Source organism: Aythya ferina (genome assembly GCF_964211825.1).
Source record: "Aythya ferina genome assembly, chromosome: 8".
NCBI classification, from domain to species: Eukaryota; Metazoa; Chordata; class Aves; order Anseriformes; family Anatidae; genus Aythya; species Aythya ferina.
Genome location: NC_140304.1, coordinates 30,487,761 through 30,514,717, shown reverse-complemented (window position 1 = coordinate 30,514,717; position 26,957 = coordinate 30,487,761). Strand labels below are relative to the sequence as shown.

Sequence of the window (26,957 nt, the reverse complement as noted above, 5' to 3'; positions counted from 1 at the left end):
TTAAATTATACCGTATTTAATAGCTCTTCAGAAAAAGAATCCAAATCCTCAAAGGAAGGAATGAAGGTTATTTTCCTGTCCCCAAGCCCCAGAGATGCTGTAACTTTGAATTTTTCTGTTAAGGGTAAAAACAATGTGGGATTCACCTTGTTAAATGTAGGTATCTACCACGGGGCTAATCTAAGCTAATTATCTTAGGACCAATGGAGAATTAAGCAGAAATAATGGAGTCTAAGGAGCCATTCTTCTCAACCAGAAGTAGACCACTGCCTTTGGTTAGATGAGCTGCTCCTAGACTTCACTGCCCATCCTGCCTGCATCTCGGGAGCCCACTGGTGCTGCCTCGGAGGTAGGTATCTCCAGGCCAAGCACTTCCCTTCAGTAAGATGGTTTCCATCCAAAGTGCCAGCCTCTGATCTCACTCACACCACCCCCTGAGGTGTAACTGCTTTAATGACACTTATGTCATAACCACTTTGCAGATATGAATGCATCATCACCTTCTCCCAGAAGCAACTGTAATTTCAGGGCTTGTCAAAATATTTTGCCGTGAATATTTATTCAACAGAAGTTGGTGGTAAGCATTTTGATGACTACAACAAAATTTTCATTAGTGTACATTTCTGCTCTTTGTTTGATACAAAACAAAATTTTCTTCTCTTCCCTCATATCTCCTTTCATATTTCCCCTTTTCTTCTATGCCAAATGAAAGATGAAGGATAAAGATAAAAGTGAGAGGGGAAGGTTTCTGTAGAAAACATCTAATTAAGTAAAAAATATATCAGGATTTTTTTATCATTTATTAAAAAAATAAATCATTTTAGCATCAGGTCTGTCAATAAGACATAAAATTGTTAAGTAACTGCCCTGTACTTTGTACACATCTGGGAACAAACTCATTCCCTTTCTTCTGCTGGGTGAAAAGGAGATAGAAATACTATTTTCTATCAGACAAGAAAGAATAAAAAATTGTACCCAGGGAACATGCGGAAATTCAAAACTAGGCCTGAAACCACACTGTATTTAACTTTTCCAAGGTATGGTTCTGCACAAGATAATTTAGAAAGTAGAAGTCTTCGTAGGTATGTAAGTAGTGAGTCTTTGGTGCCTTTGACCTGTTCAGCATGTCAGGGTGGAAAACAGAGTGGAAATCATTTTTCAGTGATATTCCCAAAGACAGAGAGAAGCAAAATGAATGTAGAATTATTAACAATAATTCAGGAAGGTAGGGTGCCGCAAGAAGGAGAAAGTGGTTCCTCTTCTGAATCTTGGCCAGCTCCTCAGCACAGCCTCAGAGGGCTTCCTGATGATCATTGGAAAGACCAGGGGAAGGAAACAAGACTGAATAGGCATCAGCATGTGCCATATAATGACATTGAGGGTTCATTTTCTCAGCGTAGATGGATTGATGTAAGAAGTGAGTGGTGGAACAAGGATCTCCAACAGGTTCGTTTTTGCAGTCTCCGACTGGGAAATACTGAATTTGTCAAGTGGCCGTAGGAAGGGATGCTTGGTAAGAGGAAGAATGTACTACCATTAAACTGATCAACACTGCAAGTGTGCCTGCCTTATACTAGAGAAAGGGAATTAAATGCTAAAGTCTAAGAACTGCTGGTCTATATATGCACCATTACTCTGATAGCTGGGCTGTTGTCACTAACTTCAGCATGTGTAAAAATAGCCTTTCAAACAAGTTCATAGTTTCAAAGCTATGTTTCCAAATTCATGGATCCTCACACATATTTTTAATCAATTAAACGATGTGAGGTAGAGGAGACTTCACATTGAGGTTACTATTTCCCCTACTCCTCTGAAAGTGTTCCCCAAAAGTCCACATTTTCCTCTTGTTTCCTACTCTCCCCATTATACCATCTGACTCTTCATAAGTCATCTCTATAATGTTTTTTTGTTTTGTTTTGTTTCTTTTTTTTTTTTTCCCAGCCCTTCTGTATTTGCCAGGTATTTAGCTTTGCAATCTTAATTTAATTGCCATGGCTCACACAACCTCATCAGAGATTTCATGAAAGCATTATGATTGTGGCTATTGGCATCAGCTTTTATCTAATTCTGTGAGAGGATCCCAAGAAACAAGAAAACAGAAAACCAAAACCTGATCTGCTTTCAGGTAGGGCTTGCTCAGACTGAGTGTTAAAGAAACACCCCTACAGCCTGAAACATGAGGGGTTCATCTAAATGATGCCTATTAATCAATGGTAAATTTGAAATTCCTATATCTTATGGCTTACTTTTCAGAAGAGAAGTTTGAAATTTACTAATGTGATCCCCAAGAAGTAAAGGACTACATGGAAAGTCTCAAAAATTCCTCATTTCCTGGGAACATTTTACCTATCTATCTAACACTTCTAAGAACTCAACCCAAATAAATTAGGTGGGTTCAAGTGACAGACCTACTTCTTAACTACAGCATAATCTCTTTGTTGAAGTGTATTTACCTCTAAAAGGGGCAAGTAACCATAGTCAAGACACTTTAGTCACAACTACAGGAATGTGTAACAAAAATTATAAAGTCTCTGCTTCTGAAAATCATACCTAGAGTGATGCAAGTTTTTCTGCACATAGGAAGGGGCTACAGCTACTTTATGTGTTTCTGATGGGATATTACAAGTCTCAATCAGTGACTGTAAATTCTTTGAGATCTTCAAATGGAAGATAAAACAGGTCTTTGTCCATTATTTATTTACTTATTGACTTATTATTTATGTATCGCTAAGCAGCTCCATGCTGCCAAACCATATTTTTCATGGCGTCTTTCAGCCTGTGACATTTATATTTTATTATTGACCTCACTAAATGACATAAAATACAGGTTCTACTGCCTATGAAAATATTCCTATTCCTAATCACAAGTTCACTTCTACCTGCTGTAGGTATGGAGGAGTTGGACTACTGGGTGTTATTAAATCTGTTATTGGAGGGGGAGGGCGAGGTGGCAGGAATTATCCTTCCATCTCAAGGCAAGCATAAATATTTCAGAGCACACATGATTCTAATTCCATTGAAGCTCATCTGAAACATCCCAGACTTTTTATTGGAAATGAGATGATAATGTATGGTGGCCTGCAACAGATAGACCAGTATTTTAAAACTACTGCTATTGGGCCAAGTAATTATGCAGTACAGCTGTTGCATGCTATACTGGATTTTTTGGGTGTTTTATAAGCTTGTGGTGTTGTGCAGCATAGAAGTAAGAGGATTTTTCAGAAAGCTAAATTCTAACATTTGATTATGAAGTTCAGTCTTGTCTTTCCCCTTCTTCTAGTAGCCAATAATAAACTAACTAATAAATTGTCACATTCATTGATTAGGTTAGTTCTTCTCATGTGTAAGGCAAAAGAATAAGAGACAAAGTTATATATTGTATTCAAGTGAATGATCAGGTAATAAAGAATCAGCTGATTTTAAACAGCTTATGGTTTTCTTCAGATATACAGTACTCAGGCCCTTCCCCTGGAACAAAAGAACAGTTCTACTAAAGGCACAGGAGATCCTTTCTCCCTGGGAGAACTCACAGATGTGGTAAAGGGACTTTGTGGTCACACCTGCAGTGCTCAGATTTCCCCAGCGTATGGGAGAGAGGTATCGATCCATCCGCCTTCCAGCTCCTCTTCCAAAAAGCCTTGCCAGCCCCTTCAAGCCCAGATGATTGGATGAAATTTCTTTCTTCATAAAGTTGTCTTAAGTCTTTAAAAGGGTCATTTCGTGTCGCTCTTTTCTCACTCAGGAAAAGACCCTGCACTCCTCACCTGGCCAAGGAATCAGTGGTCTGGGGAAGCAAAACCACTGCTCCTTCTCAGGCACAAGGGCTAGTCCATCAGATCAGACTGACAGTGGATTGGCTTCGCTAGGGCACAATGCTCAGATACCTCCCGCATAAAGTGATAATTAAGTTTACTAATAGCTCATTAAACATTGATCAATCTTCCTAGAAATAGTAACATTATAATCATAATGAAACAGGATCATTTTTATCAGGTTGTTTTTGAGTCCATTATAATTGGCTTCATTACAATTAAGAAAGTATTTTTTTAAAAGTCATTTCCCTGGAAATGTTATGGAACAGTTTGTTCTGCTAGATATTTCTACTTCAGGCTTCTAGGTTGCTTTAACTCCCTGCATGCTGTAAGCTTTCTCCTAGCATTTAAGTGATGCAAGTGCCAGTTCAAATTATGCAAGATGTATCCCACCCTTTGTACCCCAAAGGTACTTATTCTCAAAATTGACCATATTAGAGTACTAATTGGCTAAGCCACCATGCTGGCTGATGTGAAATGCTTTCAAACACCATGAAACAGCTGTGTTTATCGGAAATATGAAGAGTGACTTTTTAATAAGGAGATCTGGCAATAATCCAAATTTGTTGAAAGGAACTTACACTTCTGTGTATAATACAATACAAGAGGTAAAGAATAGAAGCCTAAAACAATAGCTTTAAGCCCAGAGATTTTTGTGATGAAAGCAGTTACCCAAACAAGTAAAAAATAATTAAGAAACTTGGGCTGGGATTTGCAGAGGTCCTGGGAGAATTCATTAACTGCTTTTCAATTTCAATGGGAGCTGTGTCCCTGTAACTCTTTCAAAGGTTTCTGAAAGTCCCCATTTTTCTTACTGCCCATTAGGAATAGACTTTAGGGTGATAAATGTAGAGCAATCCTGTATTCAGTGTAGCAAGGACTTGCCTCTACTTACACACTGAGCTGCTGAGGGTAAGACTGACCAGTCTAGGACCAGACCTTCGAAGGGAATTCAGATCAGTGGAAAACTTACGCATGGCATGTCCTGTAATGCTGCAAAGTGGTCTTTTAGTAACATGTCTATCAGGACAATGGGTAAGCTAAGTTCAATCTGATCCTGTCTTGCATGCCCATGTTTGCAGAGACGACACTCATGAGGAGAGAGAATGAAAATAGGCCTTACCCTCTGAGCATGGGTAAGACTGAGGTATCACTGACACTTACTTCCACGTTGTGTCTGTAGACATAGCTGAAATATTCAAAGTATAATTAGCTGACCAATGCAAGAGAGATTCAAATACCCTAAATGTGATGGATGGAAGATCTGTTCCTGTCCCTGGACATCAAGATGAGGGACTGAATTGCAGAATGTTCATCTCTCAGCTCCTGAAGTCAAGTGCAGGTGGGCGGCTAAGCACTGCTGAAAAAACAGATCCATGGTAACTCCAAGTCAGGGCTGGCTGTCAGCCCCTTTTTGTTGCTCTTAAGACCAGAATGGTATAAGGCACCTGGGCCTGTTGTTCAGGAAATACTCCCTCTGTAAGAGATTTTGCAGTAGCAAGTGGGAGGCAGAAGGACATTTTGCCCACGGAGTTCCTAGCAAAAGGAAAATATGCTTAAAGCTGTGTTTGGGCTCGGGGTTTATTGTGAGTATTACTCTGGATTGTGAGTATTACAAGCTGCTTTCGAAAACCTGTAGAGCTGAACTGAGTGCTGGTTTCACATTCTGGTGTAGGCAGAGGGCCAGTTAACTTTGCTATTTTGAGCAGATTCTTCTAATACATGCTAAAATTCTTCTACCTTTGGGCAATCACAGTACTGCAGAACTGATCACATAGGTATAGGAATAAAAATCGTACCTATAGAAAGCATTCCTCTCTTCTAATACGGAAGGTTGAGGTGAAAAAAAATAATTTAACCTATTTGTAGAATTCCTATTTCACATCAAATTCTGGCAACTTTTGCATATTATTATTGTTTTTAATACACATGATGCATTCACATATATATGATAAAAACTACAGCTAGGAGAATATATCACGTCTTTTTTATAATGAAATGCAGTTGATAAGTTTACAATAGAAATGTAAATTCTCTTAAAAACCACAACCTTTATGTGTGTGATGATATAATTCTGCTTTGATACTAAAAAGGGCATGGTAATGGAATCTGTGACTTTGGAGTGATATATTGCTGTTAAGTTAATAGGACTCCACATTCCCATTTCTAATATCAGTGTTTTTTTCCCCTTTCATTCTGTAGATGGTAAGCTGATACTACATAAACATTGTTAAAGCTATAGTTCCACGCTACAGTAATTCACTTAACTTTAACATGATTTATGGTTCTGTCAATAGAGGAGGTTGAAAATCCAGAGCTCTCATGCTTAAACATGGGTTCCATATTTAAAGCAATAATGTGCTTTTTGTGTGTGTCTGAAGCTAAAAGAATTTAGCATAAAGCAGAGATAAAAATATTATAGTTCAGTGCACTGTTTAAAGCATATAGTTTAACTTCACGGATAACATCAAAGACAGCAAAGAAACTGAACACTGAATCAGGAAAAGCATGGGTAAAATACTTTGGTCCTGCAGCACTTTATTTTTATATTATTTTTTAGGGATGCATGAAATCCTATTAGTATTTTTAACACTCCCCTTTTCTCATTCTTTTGCTCAGTTAGATCAGCTCCTTTTGTCAGGATGAGTTTAAATCTGGGTCCACTGTGTTAATCACCCCCCATTCTTCTTTCTGGCACTTACCCTCCAGGCATTTTGCCTCTTTAGGAGATTAAGCGACCAAGTCATCTTGTTGCTCTAACATGTCCTCACTGGAGCAACATATTAACACAATTCCTCTGCAAAAGAGCCCTCTTTAGAAGTTTGCTGCAGGGATGACAAATTAACCCAGCATGGTGTCCCACACATCTATCTCAGTACAAATTATTAGTGTAATAGAGCTTTTAGTTATGCATTTATCTAGTAATTATTGAACGGTTATACAAAACGAAGCTGAGCAATCATGGCCCTTTATGAGGCAATCTCAGTGGGTGGCCTTACAGTTAATTTAGGATAGGACTGTCTAAGCAGTTCACTCACACACAAATTAGCTGAACAGCCTGCTCCTTTAAATATTTCCTATGTCACAGGCTAACTCTTTACAATACAACAAAGGTAGAGTTTTAATTACACGGTTCCTGACTTTTGTTTAGCTGAAGCTTTAACCATTTGCAAGCCTTCTCCCCTCTGTCCTCCCCTGCGTAGGATATGGGAGTAGATGGAAGTTTGGCTAAGGCATCTGGCAATTACTAACCCTGACCTTGAGGCCATCTGTTAGGAAACTGCTTTTCTTTAAGATTCATATTATTTCAAAGCGAATGAAAGGAAAAATTCAAAATCTTCACCTACGCAGTCAGCTAAAAGCAGGTGAGCCCTCCCTGTTCCCTGACGCTGTAAATCGGAGCATCGCTTTGCACTGTGGCTGGGTTGCCTCATCTCTTGTTCACTGTGATGCTATTTTGGTTTCTACCCAACTGTTGTTGGTACATTCCTAACCTTGTGGTGTGGCTCTCCCTCTCTTGGCTGTCTTATATCAACATTAACATCCCTTGATCTGAGGTGTCTGTCTCAAAATGAACTTCCACCGCTTTGTTTTTGTCAAAATTCAAAGGGAAGTAGGAGGTTATGTGTGTTATGTGGTTTGACAGCTGACAGCTTCGAGGTGCAACCATGGATAGTTGAACAGAATAGTATGTTACAAAACATCCTTTCACACTGACTAGCTCTGGAATTAGCAGGAATTATCACTTTTATTCACCTGAAGTTGCCCGACAGGACAGCTAACAGACACTGACGTTTTGGTGACCCTAGGGAGAATTTTGAAGGGCACAATGTCTTCCCAGATATGTGGCATGAAGTTTTTGCTAACTAACGGAGAGTACCATCTTGTTCAATTTCCCTGGTGGGCCTCATATTGATAAAAATCTCAACAGCAATGCTTATTATGGCGTAAATTAATGTAATGGGAACTAGTCTACTAGTTGACTTTCATCCCTTCTCATTCTGCTCATACTCTCAGCTCCTCAGGTTCTTCACTTTGTGCTTTATTTTCTGTGCTTTGTAATAGTGTTTCTCCTCCATTTATCTTCCTAACATACCATCACATTCTTTTTTTTTTTTTTTTTTTACTTTCCTTGCCTTTTCTTCCTTGCTTTTTGGCTTGCAGGATCTATGTTGTCATATTCTGTGGAAATGCATGAATGCTCTGCAGCACAGGCTGCTGTATATCCTGGGTTTACAAGATCGTGGTCAATTTAACGTTTCAGCCAGCTCCAGATATAAAGTCACTAGAGTGTAAGTAGCAATACATGGAAACCTAAAACCACTTATGTAAATACTCCTGTCACCCATAGTATTTAAATCCTTCACTGTCTGGTAAAGAGTTCAAGCAAGCTAATGTCTGGGAAACTTCGAAAGATGCCAGCAATACATGATGGCTTTGCAATACTAGAATACTGTGGTGAGAAACTGACCACCAAGTAATCTGTCTTGAAGGTATCAAAAGTATGCTGTGTAGGAGACAGAGATCTAACTGCTTGAATTTTCAAGGCTTTGAAATACATTCTAAAACTGATAGTAGTGCTAAAGCCACCCTATAGGTGATCAATTTACCATCTGCCAGGCACTGAATCCTAACCACGCTGGTCCAGAGAAGACATATGGTGCATTCATAGAGTCATGCCCAAAAAACTGCCATCATCAAGTGAGGCTCCATGAATCACTTTGCTAGCTTATCACCAAAGAAACTTGGATCTTACCACCATCTGTTGGAACTACTGAGGAGTCACTGAAGCATTGGCATCCATGTGCCAGCACTCACTGCACATCTGGTCCTTTGGTCAGCCAGCTCAGATCCTCTCTGCTGGCTACTGCCCAGCTGGGTTGGGTACTGGCAGCGGCACCAATGCAGACAGGAAACTAGTGCACAGCCCTCCACGACATAGTACAGCACAATTTCATGAGAACAGAGGTTTTCCAGCTGGTTTATTGAATGGAGAACCTTATAGTAAAGAAATCATCTTAAGGATCTACTCCTTCTCCAAGCAAGGTTTGTTCCCAAAGCAACTCATTGTGGGTATCACTGGGAAGAGCGCTCAGTATCATGGGATATCCCCAGAGTAAGACATGCACTGTGTTCTAAGGAATGTTTGGAAGTGTGGGAAAGATTCAGGAGTATTCCTCAGAAGTTATAGATCACTGGTTGTCAATGACAACAACTGCCATGAATAGTCTACAGCTTCTTCTCTGCTGTCTATTTTGATCATGCTTTACAAACGCATTCCATATACACATCCAAGTGATAAACTTGCACATCCGAACATCAGAAGGAGGCTGAACCTTCTTGTAATCATTCAGTTGGCTGAGGAGCTTACTCTGATGGTGATCTACTTATTCACGACTTTCCTTTCTCCAAAATGCAGAGAATCTCTGCAGAATGAGGATCAAATCCAGCTTTTACCTTTCTGAAGACCACTTAGAATGACCTGCCATCAACCATTTACATAATGCATATGTATCAAAGAGAATGCAACATGTGTGTACTACATTATATCCATTATTTCTGCCAAAAGCTACAAGTTCCAGTAACTAAGAGTGGATATGAATTGCTCTAAGGTTATATCTTCTTATATGATTGCATTTTTACTTTACTTATATGATATGCTCTTTACTTTGCTGCTTTTGATACCTGAAAAGCTTCTCTCTTCTGCTTACTCTCCTAAAGTACACTGAAGGGAATGGGATAAAGAACAAAGCTGGATTTGCAGAAAATAATCTGTCTCAGCATATTACCCTTTACTAACACAATGAGTGTTGTAGAAGAGGAATAAACACAGCCAATGTGCTGTGGAATAAGAATACCGAAGAGGCATGTCCAGCAAAGAACAAAGAATGAAGTCTGGAACAAAATTTTTCAAGGATGATGACACTTAAAGAATCCATGGATGGATTCAGAGGGATTTTTCCTGAAAGTCTTTAAGACTTAGTTTGTGAACAAGTATAAAATTGAAGAAGACACTCCTAACAGATGTTGCAGAAGAACCGTTTTTGCTTAACCTATTAGATACCATGATAATTAGCAAATATATTACTTTTTTTTTTTTTTTTTTTTATGGAGACATCTTGTTCCAAACAAACAAAATTTGGGAAAAGGAATCATTGTATTTGCGCTTTTAAATTCTGACAGTCTTTGAATGGCTTTCTCACACGGATGATTGGTAACTCCAGGTGCACAGAAAAACTCTTGTGAAAACAGACTGTAGATGGGATTTAAACAAGACCTCCACAGTGACACATTTCCTGTCTATGTCACACAAAAATCCAAAATAAAGAGGGTCTAAATAGGGGCAGACAAAGGTATTTAATGGTCTCAAAAATGATGTGAGGTAAAACAGCTAAATAAAGAAAGGACCTATTAACTAATCAATTGACAATTCAAATCTGAAAGGCTGAACTTCTAAAAGAGAGAAATTCAGTGTCAGCTGATGTGCACTGCATATAATGTTAATGGAACATTCATATTCCTACTTATATCACCAATTATCAAGGCTTTTAAAAGATGATATATTTGCCAGATAGCTCAGATCCAAAATCCAATAGAAATAAGCACAGATCTTAGATGCCTAAATATCTTCTGAGGATCTAGGCGTGTCTCTCTCAAGGTAATAAATAATTTTTATGGGATTAACCACAACAAATCAAAATACATTTAGTTGATTTAACAAAGCTCTAATAACCATGAAGTCCAATTCTGACCTCACTTCAACTTAGTGCAATCCCACTACTTCACACCACATCACCTGGCACTGTGTGAAGAGGCTACTCGTGGTTTATGTTGCCCTCAGTAAAAACACACTTATGCCAAGCAGACATTTCAAAATAATTTCTAGCATGAATCGCTAATATGTCTTTTTATTCCTCACCATTTGACAAATTTCTTAATAATCTTCTTTAAATAAAACAAAATTCCATAGCAGAAACATGTCACAAAGATTCAACCTTATCTTTGCATCTTCCAAAGAGGTTTGTAAGATGATTTATTCATTGTTGTAGGTTACTATGCCCAAGTGTGTTCCTTTTCAAATGATAACTGAGTACTGCATTTAGTTTTCTAGGTTAATGCAAGTGCATCTTTCTGACAAAAAATTATAAGCACATCTAGACCCAAAGAACATCTCCATTACTTGGAAAGCCAGTTGGAAGAGTACTGTGAAGAAAACCAGCCAAAGCATTGCAGGAACCAACTTCAAAGGAGTCCAATAACAAGGTGGTTCTTCAGCACACCAATACCAACAACACGAGCACTAAATGACTCGCAGAAACAAAGCAACAGTGTTGAAAGACAGGCATGGTTCAGAAGTGAATGATGAGTCCCTATCTCAAGCAGTTAGACTGAATCTATGTTATGCATTGATACAAGCAGAAGACACTCTACGTAATATATTCTGTCCCTTTCCCAACCCTCTTCAAATAAAACCCTGAGCCCCCAGAAACCAGCATTTCCACCTTAGCAACTGCTGAATCGTCATCAGGAGTTTTACCAAACAGCCCAGCCTCACAAAACCAAACACAGGTCTTGACAACTAAAACCTCCAGGTTATCGAGCTTTTGAAGCACGGCCTCTCACGGGATGTGTCACACGTGGTGATGACTTTCCCTGGAAAAGCGCTGGGGCACTGGGTGCTGGAGCTAACGTTTAAGCTGCCTGGGGGCTCTTGGGTTAAGCCTCACCTCTGGGTCCTGTAATGACAGGTCGATGGTGCTGTGTGAAAGCCGTTCCAAGGGAGGAGGTCTGCGAAGGCGAGGGACTGCTGAAACCAGACTTCTCTGACTTCTTTAATGTAGTTGGCGATGGCATTCCTGGCAAGAATGATTGATAAGTGCAATTTAATAATGCTAGGTCATGGAACGACAGCCTATGCATTGTGAAAGTGGGTGCAGAAGCAGCTAGATAAACTTAAAGGACAAATGAAATTGAATACAACAGTAAGCTGAAAGCTCACTTTTATTTATGGTCTTTTTTGAGGCAGAAGTGGCCATGGTTTGCTGTGAGCAATGAGCACTAGAAGGCAGCCATATTTTTCTTTTAAATCTGAAATATGGATAAGATGCAGCTTATTATTGCTACTGAAACCTACTCTGCTTTATTTTTAGAAATGTGTAATAGCCGGAGCATTTGGATTTTTACAGGCTTTTTATGAATTCTGTCTTTCACTTACTGGTTCAGTAGATTGTTGAAAATGGATCTTTTAAATGTGCTGCAAGACTCAAGGCACAACTAGAGAATGAAGTTTGCAGAGTCCAAACTCTGCCCTTCCTTACTCTCTTGACTTCAAAGGTATTTGAAAGTAATATATTTATGTGGTTCCCTTTTGCTTTCAAAAATTTTTAAAGGGTGAATGGTATTTTTGTCTTTATATTAGAAGCCACAGTGGAATTATTTCAGAGTTGTTATTATGCCCTTGAACTATATCAAAGGCTTCCAATGAAAATCAGAGCTAAGTTGCCATTGGGTGAAACCTCTCCCATGGACAGGCACAAATGGTGTATTGCTGATATGGCCATTTTGTTATAGTCTATGAGAATAACTCTTGTTGATATCCTATCAAGCCTGTGGTCCTTTCAGCTTCTACGTGGTATCAAAGAAATTAAATGAATTAATATATAGGCTCTTAAAATCAGAGTTTTTATTACGTATGATTTATGCTTAGATAAAAGAATACTGCAGCATATAGATGATGATGATGTGTGTGTCTGTATTATTAACGATATTTTTATAGATGTAGAGGCATATGGATTTTCTGATTATCTGCACATTCTCTGAAAATAGGTAATTTCAGATATATACAGTACATCACACATCTTGCATATCTGTAGGGATATAGCAAAACAAAGTTGCAGAATTGCTGAGGTTTCAGGTGAGAAAGCAAAAACTAAGATAATGTGGAAGCTGAACTTCCACCAGCAAAGTCATTCAATCTTATTTCCAACCCTGTATTTTATAGAATTTAATTGTTAAAAATGGAAGAGAAGGGTCTGGACAATATTATCTCTGGGCAATATTATTAACTTTATATTTAATAACACTAGTTTTATAGTCCCTGGGATGTTGATTGCAATAAGCAGGAGCCTTCTTGTACTTTATACACTATACTGCTGGGGTCTTAATGGTTTCAGTGAGGTTTTGCAGTTTATATTTCAGAAAGTTAAATAAAGTAAGAGAGTGGTTAGAGGTACAGTGCTGTAGTTACAGCTTTCTGTCTAGAAATTGTTGGCTACACGGGTTTGCTGTTGTGATGGTTGTTTCCTATATAGCCAGAAAAGCTACATATATAATCTTTTAAAAATAATAGTTTGGAACTGACAGAATATTGCATAAGAAAAATGTTTGTTTGTTTGTTTTCTGTATTGCTCTGAAAGATTTCGGGGTACAGACGAAAGCATGAGGGTTGAGGTTGAACTAAGGTATTTCAATGAAATATGCCAACGTAGCCTGCTGTGTTTCTGCTCAACAGCTTGCTGGGATGTAATTTTATTACTGCTCCTTGTTCCAGTGGCCACACCAGAACAAGGATACTCAGAAGTAAAGGTGCTGTTACCCCAGATGTGCTTCTGATGGAGGAACTGGGGAGGGAAACACCAAATGAGTGTGAAATCAAGGGCCAGTGCCACCATTTGTGTTCCTGGTGATGGAGGAGCTACGCTGCTGGTAGCAAGGCCATGGATACATCTCTGATGAGCTGGGCTGTGGAAGGCTAGGGATACCTCCAGGGCAGGCTTTAATGAAGCAGGTTCTGGCCCTCTGAGTGTGAAATATCATGGACAGAACAAGCTGCCATTTGTGCAGAGGGATTACCCCAGTACAAGATGCCTGCTGCTAGCTGCTCGAGTGGCGATGTCGTGTGTGGTGGCATGAGGCTGATGGGGCCTGCAGAGCCTGCCAGCAGGGTGCCAGCAGGGCACGGCAGCACCCGAATGGAGGTCATGGATGTAGGGCCTGGGGAAGGGGCAGAGAGAACAGTGGGATGTGGTTTAAAGCTGCAGCGAGTTCGTGTGGTTGTGTCCAAGCACTGAAATTTGAGGCGCTGCAACTAAACTGGTGCATGACCTTGAACTGCAGCAGTGCTGAGCAGTGCCACGCTCGTACAGGGATGGATTTTATAAAGTTGAGACAGCTGTTGGCATGTGAAAGTCAAAATCTTGACATAACGCTATGTGTAGAATTGAGTGGAAAGCCAAATTGAAGCACTGATAATTGGTTGCTACATTTATTATATTTGTTTGTTATCGTTCTGATTGCCATCGTTATTACTACTGCTATTTTTTTTTTTTATTTCAGTATATTCTGAAATGTGTTGGTTTGGAACAGTCCAACTCTAGCATGTTTTTATTTTGTTTGAGGTTTGTAATGACACATTTTATCGTGAGTGATCATATCCATCAGATCTCAAGAAAAAAATGGCTGCCTCCTAGTTCAGAAGAATATGCAAACAGGAGCTTAATTACATCACTTAATATTGACCAAGAGAAAGAATGAGATGAGCTTGCCAGCTCATTTCCAAAGCATGTTTTGTCCTTTAAGAGGGGAGGGTATGACAGAAAGTTAGGCAGTGCAAAGCAATTAGCATCATTCACATTTTATGTTGCGCTAGCATGGTGCTCTAGCAGCAAAATTCAAACATTCTTTGAATGGGTTAATAAAAGAAGAAATACAGTCAGCATGCAAGAGAAAGGTTTCCAAGAACAAGCCAAAATATGTCCCATTCTTCTAAATTTATCACAGCCATGTCACATTATCCTTGAGACTGCCAGGAATGTCAATTTTTTTGCAATTTAAAAAAAAAATATCTCATTTAGCACCATATGTTTGGTTAATGTGCCTGATATATCCTGCGTATTCTTTAGTCCATCCATTCCTAATACTCATTTTTCTTTTTTCCCCCTTGCTAAGCCATATGTTACAATGCTGGTCATTCTATCGAAGCTCCTTTCAGGAGCCGAGAGTGAAAGCAAGGGAACTCGGGTTTAATCACCCAGAAAAATTTACATCCGACTCTACAGCTCTCACTCCTAGGTAAGCAATCTCAACACTTCAGTTAGCATTGTAGGTGCCCGGTGCCTGTGAAAATGAGGCCACCTATGAGATAGCATGTTGTATGTGGACAGGAACTAAATGACTAAATATAGAATTAGGTGTTTAATTTTTGGCACCCATGTTTGAGGCTCTTGGCTAGTTTTAAAGGTCTTCTGTTTCATACCTAATGAGTTTTAACACATTTAGTGGTCCCCAGCCCTCAGCTTCCCCTCCTGTGTTGCTCAGGGATGCAGGAAATTAAAAAGTTAAAGCTGAAGCTACCACGGGCAGAGCCCAGGGAGGATGCTGCTGCCTTGCACGGCTTTCCTCAGCATTGCTCCCATGAGGGAATGAATATCGGGGACTGCTGCACTGAGCACCAGATTTCAGCACTTTGCGTGGCAGTGCCAACCTTTAAGGACACCTCGGAGTCCCAGCTCTCCTCTGCTTCCTCCGTGGTGCAGGGCAGCAACAAATTACTCTGTCCCCCAGCCTGTCTCAGCTGTGCTGGCCGGTGAATAGGGAATGGAGCCAAGGATCCTCCCCATTCCCTGCCTCTTTCTATCCATCTGCTCCGAGCAAGGAATAAACAAGAACAGCCAGAACACAACGGCTGGGTAACCCAGGTGGGGTTTTAAAGTGTTCCTTACTATTCTGCACGTCGGACTGTGGTCCAAATCACAGCCACACCTGGCGTTTTTTGGGAAACACAGATTTCAGAACCCAGGTCTGATTCTCCTCTGAATGTTATTTAGAGCGCAACAGAAGAAAATCAGACTTAAGTCTATTTTCATCTTATGGCAGCTTTTAAATACAGAATAAGTGGAAAAGTTAATTGCTAAATAAAAAAGAAAATAAAGGGACTTGTGGCATAAAACACAGATGGAAGTCTGAGTGGGTGTGTTAGTTTAACTTACTGTACTTGTATTCATGTGTCTGTATAAGCATATATATGCCAAACATATATGGTCTTCGCCTGCTCCCATTAACATGAATCAGTTTTTTTTTTTTTTTTTTCACTGGACAGAGGGAACCAGATCAAAGACCCTGATGGTGCTAAATGGAACAAGATGTATACTTTCGTATTTTTTTCCAAAAGGAAATATTAATTTGACATTGGTTTTTCAGTTGAAAAGAATTTTAATTGCAGTACACAATAAGCAGAAAATTCAGACAACAATAATCTTGAAACTGTTAGCAGCATTATATTTCTATCAAGGAATTTGAGTGCTTTTTTTCAACATTAGAGCTTTCTGAATTTTCATTAATTTGGCATTTCCCTAAACACACAAGTTATTTTGTTCATTCCACATCATGCATCACACCCTTTTGCTCAATGCATAATGCAAGCGTAAATGGGATCCTTGTCCTTGAGAGACTCTGGTTACTGGAGCCATTGCACGGATGTTGAAGTCCCGCAGTAAGACTTTCCAAAACTCTGCACTTCGCAAACCTCCAGCCCAAGTTTAACCAGTGAATGCACAGGAATACTTCATGTTCCTCATCTTCTAAGGGGCACTGGAGCATTGTGATGTTTTTAATTCCTCTACCTCCTTACATCTGCTAGTACTAGAAATGCACCACATAAGAGTCTTCCTTGAGTACAGCTAAAGATCTTCAAATTTTCATGTATGAGGCTGATATATATTTAAATGGACCAGAAAATGATGTGTGAGAATTGAATGCACCAATCCTTCCCAGAGCAAATAAATATCTATTAACCTACTTCCAGATAGCTGTGCACCTTACTGAAATGATGATTAACTTTGATGAGGCAAATGCAGTCACAGCAGTGTAAGAGGAGAACAGTTCCCCTCCACTCCAAATTTACAGCTGTATCCATATCTATATGTTCATCCGATTTCACTTGTTAATCACTAACATTATTCTGACTACACACATCTTACACAATACCTCCATATCAAGACAGTCACATTGGCAGACCAGTTATATTCATCTCCAAAGATGACTTCTGGATAATCACCCCAATATTCCCAGTTGCTCTCTGTCACTAGGCTCTTGATGAAGTTTTTGTAAATAACAAAAGCTATAAATGAAATATGGTTTAGATCTTCCCTCCCAAGGGACACTATAAAAAGGAATCACGGAAGCTCAGATATTACCAGGTGGACCATGAACTCAACAACATGCAAAACAAATAGATGATGCATAAAAACAAGTTGGCTGTTGAATAAAAAACTGGTATGTGGGATGATTTTTTCAAGGATTCTTCATCCTTATGTGAAAATTATTCCAGCAATATCACTGAAATCAATATCAACAGAAATGCTGATCAGCTGCTTTTTTTCTGGGGAAGCCTTAATTTCAAGTTTCTTGAAGTTTTGATGGCTATGCTACTGTCAGTCATAGTAAGTCTGCTCTACTTATTGCTGAGCAAACTTTATTTATCTTCTGCTGAGATATGATCACACTAGCTGCCATCCGTCAGCTTACTGTACTAGTTGCTCCAGTATGTGCAAAATACAATGCAGATGGAAATTCACTCATCCTAATGAAGTGCTCTTTAGTTTCTGCATTTTGGATGTGTGCTCGCTCCTCTGGTCACATTCTGAGTTACCATGATCACTGATTAACTACCTGCCAGTGCGCACCTCACTTCACAAAACAAAATCCAGCTTAATGAACAGTGATTTTACAGAAGTAAAATGAAAGCTCCCCATCTATCCACTTATCAAACTACTGCATATGCATCACCAACACACACAACCAGTTTCCTCAGAACTCGACATCTGACAGATCATCAGGAAAACAGAGCTAATCTATCCGTACCCATCAACATCGTATCATAGGTGACTGCCAGATACTTAAGAAGCTATCCAAAAGAAATGTCACAACTCTTTTTCAAGACACTACAAAAGAAATGTTCCAAATAAAATAAAGCAAATGCACGCACAAGTAAATGAGCCAAAGAACTTAATAAAAAGAGATTGATTAAAATGAGGACCAGAATGTTCAAAAAGGACTAAGAGAGAGAGGTGCCAAAGGCGCATTAAATGGATTCAATGGCTTTAGGTTTTAAATGCTTTTGGACTCCTCAGCAATTTTTAGCCAAAAATGATCATTCGAGTTAGAATCAGGATTCTGATGCCACTTAGGATAGAGACGGTTGAAATTTCTGCTTTGTAAATGAGTACTGCTCCATTTACAAAAGAGAAGTATCAGTTTTACCAGAGGAAAATCTTCTCTACAGGTTCTTAAAACTGCATGACACAATCTTCATTATTAATTTAAAACCCTACCCCATTAAAATCTACCTTAAATATTTTGGTGTGATCTTTCCATAGAGTGTATTATCTTGTCTGCTAATATCTATGTTTATAGCATCATCTGGATTGTTTTAGACCTTGTATATTAGCCTTCATCCCTGCTTTTTTGTCCAAGAGATTCTTTCAATAACTAATAAAGTGGTAACCAACATATTGGCAATTTCTTTAAAATGTAATTAGAATTTTATATTTGAAAACTTTAATGAGAGGTGTAATAAACAGCAAGATAACAGTTCAATTTTCTCTCTGATCTAATGTTAGTTTCAGCATCATTTTGCATTGTATAAATATATATTTTAATAAGAATATATTTTTTTCTAATGACGTCTCTAAACATCCAGTCATTTAAAATTCATTATTGCATTTTTTTCATTTCAAATGTTATTTGAGAGTTTTTCGGCATACTTGGCAGATTAGATATAGCAGCAGGAACAAGCTGCAGCCATCTATAGGAGAATATACCTTTATGTGGGTGCTTTGGGGATGGAACATCTATAGCTGTTAGGCAAAAAATGCCATCATAAATTTGGATGGCATTTACAAAGCCCTCTAAAAAGTCTTTGCATATGATTATAGCTGAGGTATGATATTTTTGCAAGTAAAAGACCCAGAATAGATTTATGTTTCAACTATATCTTCCTGAGATGCATATGGATGCTAAATTGCAAGTGATACTAAAGGGAATTTTAGTAACTGTAGAGGATGGAGTCAAATTTTCTGTTTTATTTTTTATTTTTTTATTTTTTTATTCTCAAAAATCATTTGCTCATTATTTGCATGCCATCAAAAACCACTGGCTATCCAAGCTATATATAACAATGATGGCTGTTAAATGCCAAAGGCATGAGATGGAGATGGGTAAATATGCAAATTTTTTAGACTTGTGACCTCAGTTACTGCATGGTAATGTTTTTAAATTACTTTTATGATGACAAGACTAAGTTTGGTGCTAATATTGGTTTTGAAGACTTAATCGGTATACACAGCCATTGAACATATGTTTTAATTAATAAAACGGCTGTAGACAGGAGTGAAAATAACTCAGGTAATTTAACATGTACTGTAAAGTCACCTGATTTCTACACAATTTGAGGTGAAGAGTTTATACATTATTCCAAAGAAAGAAAGAGTTGCAAGCTGAATTCATGTGCATCGTACCAAACTGAAATGGATTTATAATTTGACAGGTCAAGAGTGTACTCATGGAACTGTTATGTATTGCTATCCAGTGGTTCCTGGTATTTTTATGATATGACTGCCTCGGTTTGACAGTCACAGGACTGAACAGTCATCTCATTTCTCCGTAACACAAAAAATCATTTGTAGCTGATCTACAGCTGCTGTGCTCTTTTCCTGGAAAGTGTCCATTGCTAGTTGTACACCGGTGAGCGCCTGCTGCAATGGCACCGTGGACCTGCCACCAGCAACTCCTGAGCAAGTCTTGGCAGCTCCCAGTCAGCGAGAACTTTAATGGCTTTCCAACAGATCAGTTCTCAGACAGGTGATATCAGACAGGCGAAATCAGCCTCATTTTTCGGCATTCCCAATAGCTTTAGGATTCTGGAGGAACAAAGAATCCTCCTGGAAAAAAATAAAATGTTCCCATTGCAGAGCAGGCAAGAGCGCAGCAGTTTGGCTTTGGCTTCATTTCCAGAGGAGCTCTGTCTGCCTGTGTGGTCTGCCCAACACCTCTCTCATCTCCTGTGCAATTTTAAACACATCAGACAGGGAGGCAGAGGGCTCACAGGGAAAAAGTCCCTAAGAGTTTCATGAAAACAGGCACGGAAAGGGCAGAGGTAACATGTAAGTGCTCCCTCCAGGGCTGTCACTCTGGCAAAGTGCTTAGCATGAGCCCTCCTACTAGACACTGGAGAACCCACACGAGAGGGACAGCTGGTACATCCCCCCAACCACCACAAAATGTCTATGCACCGAGAACAAGAGCATTGGCATTGTTTGAATAAGCACACCCACCATGTAGTGCTCCGCGGTGTTCGGGGTTTCTTAGATATCCTAATTTTATAAAAGAAAGTAAAAGAAGAAAAAAGAAACAAGGTGAGAGAGAACACTATCATATTTTGTAGCAAGCAGGATACTGTGTGAAATCTTGGCCCAGTGAAGTGATAAAGGGGAAGCTTTCAGTTTGCTTAACGGAAAACTTACGAGGAAATAGCAAAATTACCAAAATACCACATTGCAGAAAATGGGTGCGTTTAAGTTCAATTAAGCAGTAAAAAGGAAAATGGCACTTTAGCTTACAAAAAGTGAAGGGACAGAGGGAGCTATCAAAAGTAACTTTACAAGATTTGTATGCATGGGGATGCTGCTTCACTGGACCAAGAAAGCTACAGTATGGGACAGGATTTTTTTTTTTATTAGACACTTTGCTAGATAGCTTTGTCGAACCTCAGAAACTGCTGCTCTGGCATTATGAAATAATCCTACATAACTTGATCTCATGAGCTTAGGAACACAGAAAAATAGCCATGCCAAATCAGATTACAGGGATCCACCTAGCCCAGTATCCTCTCTCTGACAGTGGTAAGTAATGGATGCCTAGAAAAGAGTAAAAGACCAGGGAAAGCATACACAGTGGTAATTCTCCAAAATACTCTCCCAGCCTCCAATGATTTGTGATTCAAGGACTTCTAAGACAAAGTTGAAATCATAGCATTGAAGATACTCGAATCCAAATGCACAAATTTACACCCCCCCTCCTCCCCTTTTTGGATTTCAACCCCCATGAGATTTCTACTAGTCACATAGAAAAGGTTTCACAGTTTGGTGCTGGCAAGTCCAGTGTTCTTGCCACTAACTCTGAATGAGCTCACAGCTTTCAAGCCCAATGATGTTATGTGTATAAGAGCATCCAACACTTTCTCCTACATAAAAAAGTGACATGTGTACTGAGGTGCTCTAAGTGTATATACTTTGGGAGATTTTTTTTTTAAAAAAGCAAGGATCTGGCTGTAAATTGATATTAACATTTTCCAGTATATGTGTAAAACACATGTTTCAGAAGAATAGAAGAGAGAAACTGTCACTCACTGGGAAGCTTTAGAGCTATCTGGCTCCCTGGGAAACTGCATGCAACTATTCTGGTGTCCAAGGGTTTGACCAGTGAGTTTCCTCTTCCTGCAAAGAATGAATGCAGAAGTAATAGAAAGTCTGAGGGGGGAAGATTTCAGCAAATGGCTAAAGGTACTCCTATTCTGCTAACTTCAGCAGGTAGGAAGCAGGTGGTGGTGGAAGAAAAAAGGGTGGGAGAGGAGAAACGCCTACCTTCTCCTCCCAGCAGTTAGCAGAGGGAAAGGGCAGGAGACTAAACTAGGAGAGACTCACACACTTGCAGTTCAGCCCTCTAAAATTCCTTTGTGGTGCTGCATTGACATGCAGTGATGCCGCCAGGTCATGGCAGTCCCAGCACTGCCACACAATGTCAGGACGTTCTGCTCTGATTGCCTGGGGTCTTGCTGTGACTCCCTTTCGTGATGGCACTTGGGGACTGAAACTGAACGCTCTGGCACGGCACAGCCTCATTCGTGTTGTGACCAGTTACTTATAAAAATCCCATATGCCTGGGCAGGAAAAGTGACTTCTTGAACATCGTGCTTATTTTACTACCCATTTTTCAGGGGAGTTTTCTGAAGTTGGAATTAATTTTCTAATCAAATTGGTACCTACGTGTCAATTTTTTACTTCATTTATAAAAATAATTGGTAAAAGTAAGGACCTCAAAAAAGGTTCATCCTTTCATTTTTTGATGGCATATTGACTTTATAAGATTGTAAAGGCATGAGTGATATATTAGGGAGTCCCTGTAACTTTACTTACAGCAAAAATTAGAAAGTGATCGAAAAGTTTTATAGAGGAGAGCAGAAATATAATTTTAAGCCTCTTAAAGTTGCCTGAACTGTGAAATCAAGTAATGAACACTAGAAAAGGATCTGTCAGCTGGAATCAAAGCTTAGACTAGTCAGCATTTTCTTCCTAAACCTTATTATGACGAAGATTTTTCATCTCTGCACTCTGTTCAGCCCAACAAATAAACCGGCTTGACCTCCACCTGTTACTTGGCGAAGTCTGCTATCATCTTTGACTAAACCCTTTTCTTCCCCTTCAAAGCCCTCTGCACCACTGAGAAGGTGGGAAGATGCAGCTGTGCGCTGATTCAAGTGGATACCAGTTCATAACCAGACAGCATTTCACAGCACAAATTACAAGCAACGGAGGAGAAAAAAAAATGTAGTGCCAATGAATTCTGGAAGGGGGCAACATTTTTCATCATTTTAACAATGAGATTTTCATAGAAAGAAGTACTTTTCGTGTGTGATATTATGAACTAGCATTTGGAGCAAGAAACACTTTGCTTATGCCATAACAATGAACCTGTGCTAACACCACATATGAAGAGTTAAAGAGCATAATGGAAGCTATCTGTGTTTCTTTTATATTGCAGAAGTTGAATGCAGTCGCTATTTCAAGGAGGTTCAGCTCCAAATGTGTGTACTTTTCTGGACTTAGAAACAAGTCATGGCTACACACTGCAACATTGCTAAATAAAATAAATATATATATTATGGAACACAGAACAACAGGATAGGTTATGAGGAAAACCGTACAGCAGTCATTTCTTCAAATATATCATCATGACAAAACCATGCAAGAAGCTTTCTAATACAAAGACATATCAGAAAAAGCCATTTCATATAAAGTTGGACTTCTCTGGGTGATTAATGCTACGTTCAACAAAGGAGACAGTGTCTGTCTAATTACATTAAATACTTATCTTCTAGGGATTGGCAGGGTGTTTCTGCTCAATGTCACTTTTCATGACAATGTAATGATAGATCCGTTTACTTACCAGTGCCATTAGCAAAAATTGTACTGTTTTCTCAACTGCCCTCATATCACGAAAATATTTGATTAACACACTGTAGCTTATCTAATACTCTAAGCAACATATTCTGCATAGTTTTCTCTCTATTAAAAGAACAAGATTACAGCTTGTAAAAATTTTATTGCACTCACACAAAAATAAATGAATAATGTGTGATATACTTCAAGTATCTTACTAGTTCACAGAACGGGTTTATTTAATTTAAAATGCTAACTTGTACTTAACACATTAGGATTTGGAGGGAAACAAGGAAACAAACAAAATAGGTGCTCTGATGTACTACTTCCCATCCTGCCTTTAGTTACTATTTCCGTTTCATTTTAGCATGCCTTTGGAAACTTTTAGAACCTTAGACCAAAAAAAAAATAATTCATATTCGTATTTCATTCCTTTGCTGGAGAATAGATATGGCCATCTCCCAAGTATTTAAAATTCACCACATCATGAACTGACTCTTCGTAGTCATGCTACTGTGCCAACATACAAAGAACAATAAACCTCTGGAAGAATGTACACAGCAAAGGCAGTTTATATAGTAACAAGATAATTTCATAAACCTATATTGAAAAGAAAGGCTGTGATGTAACATCCTAGCAGTATATATCAGCTACCTGATATTTACTAACAAGGTTAAACTACTATCTGTTTGTCTCAGCACTCTTCATAATTCACTTTTTAATGGATGGACAGGAAAAGTCAGCAGTGTATGGCACAGATCATTTTAGAAATAGGACAAGACAGCTTACGGCAGTATCTGTTTCAAAACGTGCTCCATCTTTCCATACGATCACATCAAAAGTCTATACTTAGCAACTACAATACTTCAAATCTACTCCTAAATCCTCCGATGGGTAGATTTCTGTTTGTAAATAAAAGGGTGAATTTGAGAAAACAAAGAACCCCGAGGAGGAGGAGGAGGTGCCACGTGCGGTCCCCGGGATCCCACCTTGGGGTTTTGTGTGTGTGCAGAGGAAGGCACGTGGGGAAGCTTCATTCCACGAGGGGTAGGGACGTCAACACCATTTTGTTACAGCTCCTCACGGTGCCACAAAATGGCAGCAGGCGCGTTCCCCAAGTGACTCCCATTCGGCAGGACTCGGTACGGCGAGGCAGAATTAGCCAGCTTTCAGATCCCGTACCAGTGACTCTTGCAGCGATGACACCGCAGCCAACTGCCACATATGACTCTCCAAATTAATAATGGATTTAGGATTTAGTTCCCTGAGCTGCGAGGGTTTGGGGTGTGTCTGCAATTATCTAGATATAAGTCTGACACACATTATGCTTCTATCAATGTCATTTCCCTTAGTAGCCAACAGATTATCAGCAGCTTTGTGATATTCCAGGTGTCAAAGAAGAATTAAAACCACAACAATTGCACAAACAAAGGGACAAAAGACGGGATACGTGTTTCTGAGCTCTGCATATCAATTTAATATGTGCAGCTGACAATGATGCAAATGTCCTCGGGAGAGAGGCAGCAAGATCTGTGCCCAAACATACACACACCACCGTCAGCAAGATGGCAGAGAACAGAAGCAGTAGGATTCCCAGCCCAGGACACATGCCTCAGCAGGCAAAGCAACCCAATGAAACAATCCTCTGGTTGGGGAGAATTTTGGAAGCACCTGATATGGAAAAGGGCCCTAAACAAGCCAGATGGTACTTTTAGCTGGCAGCAGAAAGTAGGAGACAGCCAAAAACATTACAGCATTTCCCCAAGAGGCCAGCAAATCGATTTTTAACCATTTTTTTTTTTTTTAGAGTGACGCTATGAATATAAAAAATAATGTTTCTATGCATTTTTAAATTGCTAATTTTATGAATAACACACTTAAGAAGGCAACAACTGGCAGAGATGAGAAAGCAATGGATTCTCACTTTCCCGCGGTAGTTGTATATTTGACATCAGGTTTCTATTCAGTCACTGCCACTGTTTACTCTGAATTAAGTGCCAGGTTTTGTTCAGGGTTTTCCACAATAACATTAAAGAGAAAAATTCTGTAACAGTAGAGAAAGAGCACTGTAAAATCACAACAGCACAATAGTTCTCACAACATGGGAGAAATGCTCTTTGCAAGACTGCTTTGCCCTCTTACAACCTGGACCCCCAAAATTACTGGGTTTCTAGACAATCATTTTTCAAGAGAGGGCAAACAATTTATTTAATACCTACAAGTTCCCATTTGGCTAAGGATTTGCATAAGAAATACAGCTGTTTTGGGGATCTTTTAATTTTTAAAAGCTCCAACTGGCCAAAACTGGCAATTCTGCCTGGATTACCGGACTGCTTTTGGGACTCATTTTGATGTCAGATGTTGAACCTTTGACAGTCCAAAGCAGTTTCTTGCACAGCACGTTCAGATTAGGTGTGGCCAAGTGGTTTTCACTCAAGAAATGGCAAAGGGACATAGGTTATAAGGACTGAAAGAGCAGAGGGAGACAGATGAGTTGTGAAGAAAGTGGCAATGACCACCACCCTTTGCTTCAAGCATGCCCCTCACATCGAGGATTGGAGAAGTTCAGAGGAAGAGTGAGGATGGTGCCTTCCTTTCATTTGTCGCTATTTCAGCAAAAGAGTAACAGCGAGCCCTAAGAGAGGGTTAAATCTGGACTACGTCCAAAGTGCTTTCTCCTGTTCAGAGCACAGTAGTGCATTAGCGTACTACATCACAGATAAAACTCCTGGAGACAAACGTGGGCTGCTGTAATAAAATGGGATGTTACACTAAGTACAAAGAAAGATAATCCATACGTTTATATTTTTTTCCAATCTCATTGACTATAAATCCTTACTTTTAAAATAAAAGCTATTTCCTTCCTACTTAGGTGGAACATAAGACTTTTGCTGATAAAATGGCCCCGCCCTTTTTGAGAGCACTGCTCTTGGACACGAGGACTGGTGGTGCCATTTCATTTTGCTGGCTTTTGGGGGATCAAAGATCTTCAGGCAAATCCCGGCGAGGGAAATGAAGACTGTGCACAAAACAGCAAAACACAGCCTATAATTTTCCAGCTAATTTTAGCTACAGGATATCTTATGTTATGCTTTTTGGTGTGTATCGCATTAATAGCTGCAACGAGTGGTGTAAGAGAAGAGCAGAAGGAATGAGCTCACCAGGGCTGCCGGCCATGCAAGAGCAGTGTGGGCAAGCCGAGGTGGAAGATGCTGTGGATTACCTGCTCTCCTCCAAGCAAGACAGCAGTGAACTCAGAATAAAGCTACAGCCAGCATATGTGCCAGAGGAAGATACTGATGTACTTTAAGTCTTTGTGGAGCCAGAAAACATAAGAAAAATAGGATTGTTTAAGCAGTTTCCCTTAATTTGGGCTGCAATGTCCTTTTTACCATCACTCCAGTGGGGCTTGGCTGTCTGGGGATGAGCTGAGAGGTAGCACTGCATTCGCTGTGGGGTTATGGGTCAAGGTTACAGACTACCCACTCTGGGGAAATAACATAGATGCCATCATGGCACATACACATTCCTGGGGGCATAGGATGGCTCTGCAGCCACTGAGCCAAATCGTTACCTGAGCTCAAAGGCCGCTAGACAGATTCCTCTGCTTTCCTATGCTCACTGACTGCTGTGGTCAAAGTGTTAGGGCAGCAGCTAACTCTGAAGAAGTTGGTACCTTGTCAGAGCCTTCAGCCTAGTTGGGAAGAACCATTTTCTTCCTCTCTGTGGGCAGATCCACAGTTTTTGATGCGAGCATTTGGAGGCTGGCATGTGCTGCACTTAGCAGCTGAGAAGCAGGAAAATTGCAGTAGGTATCCAGCTCTGTGAAGTTAAGAGCTCAGGAATGCTCCTGGTTTTGTGCAGAAGCAGTGCATGAGGAATATCTAGAGTCAGAGCAACAAACACAGTGTGGGAAAGGAAACAAAAAAAA

General features: G+C 39.6%; 1 protein-coding gene across 8 annotated transcripts in view; it reads right to left on the bottom strand.

Moving 5' to 3' along the window:
• Positions 1-26,957, bottom strand: part of NFIA (nuclear factor I A) — a 250,327-nt gene that overhangs the window by 41,739 nt on the left and 181,631 nt on the right. For 4 of the 8 annotated variants that reach the window (XM_084528533.1, XM_084528535.1, XM_084528534.1 and 1 more), the window contains 3 exons: positions 21,218-21,304; positions 20,144-20,182; positions 11,540-11,668 (listed from right to left, as the gene is read on the bottom strand). The exons of 1 other annotated variant lie outside the window; for it this stretch is intronic. In XM_084528533.1, coding sequence (XP_084384659.1) covers positions 11,540-11,668; positions 20,144-20,182; positions 21,218-21,304 — 255 coding nt within the window. The remainder of the gene's footprint in view (positions 1-11,539; positions 11,669-20,143; positions 20,183-21,217; positions 21,305-26,957) is intronic. 3 more of the 8 variants (XM_084528538.1, XM_084528539.1, XM_084528537.1) reach the window with 2 other exon arrangements.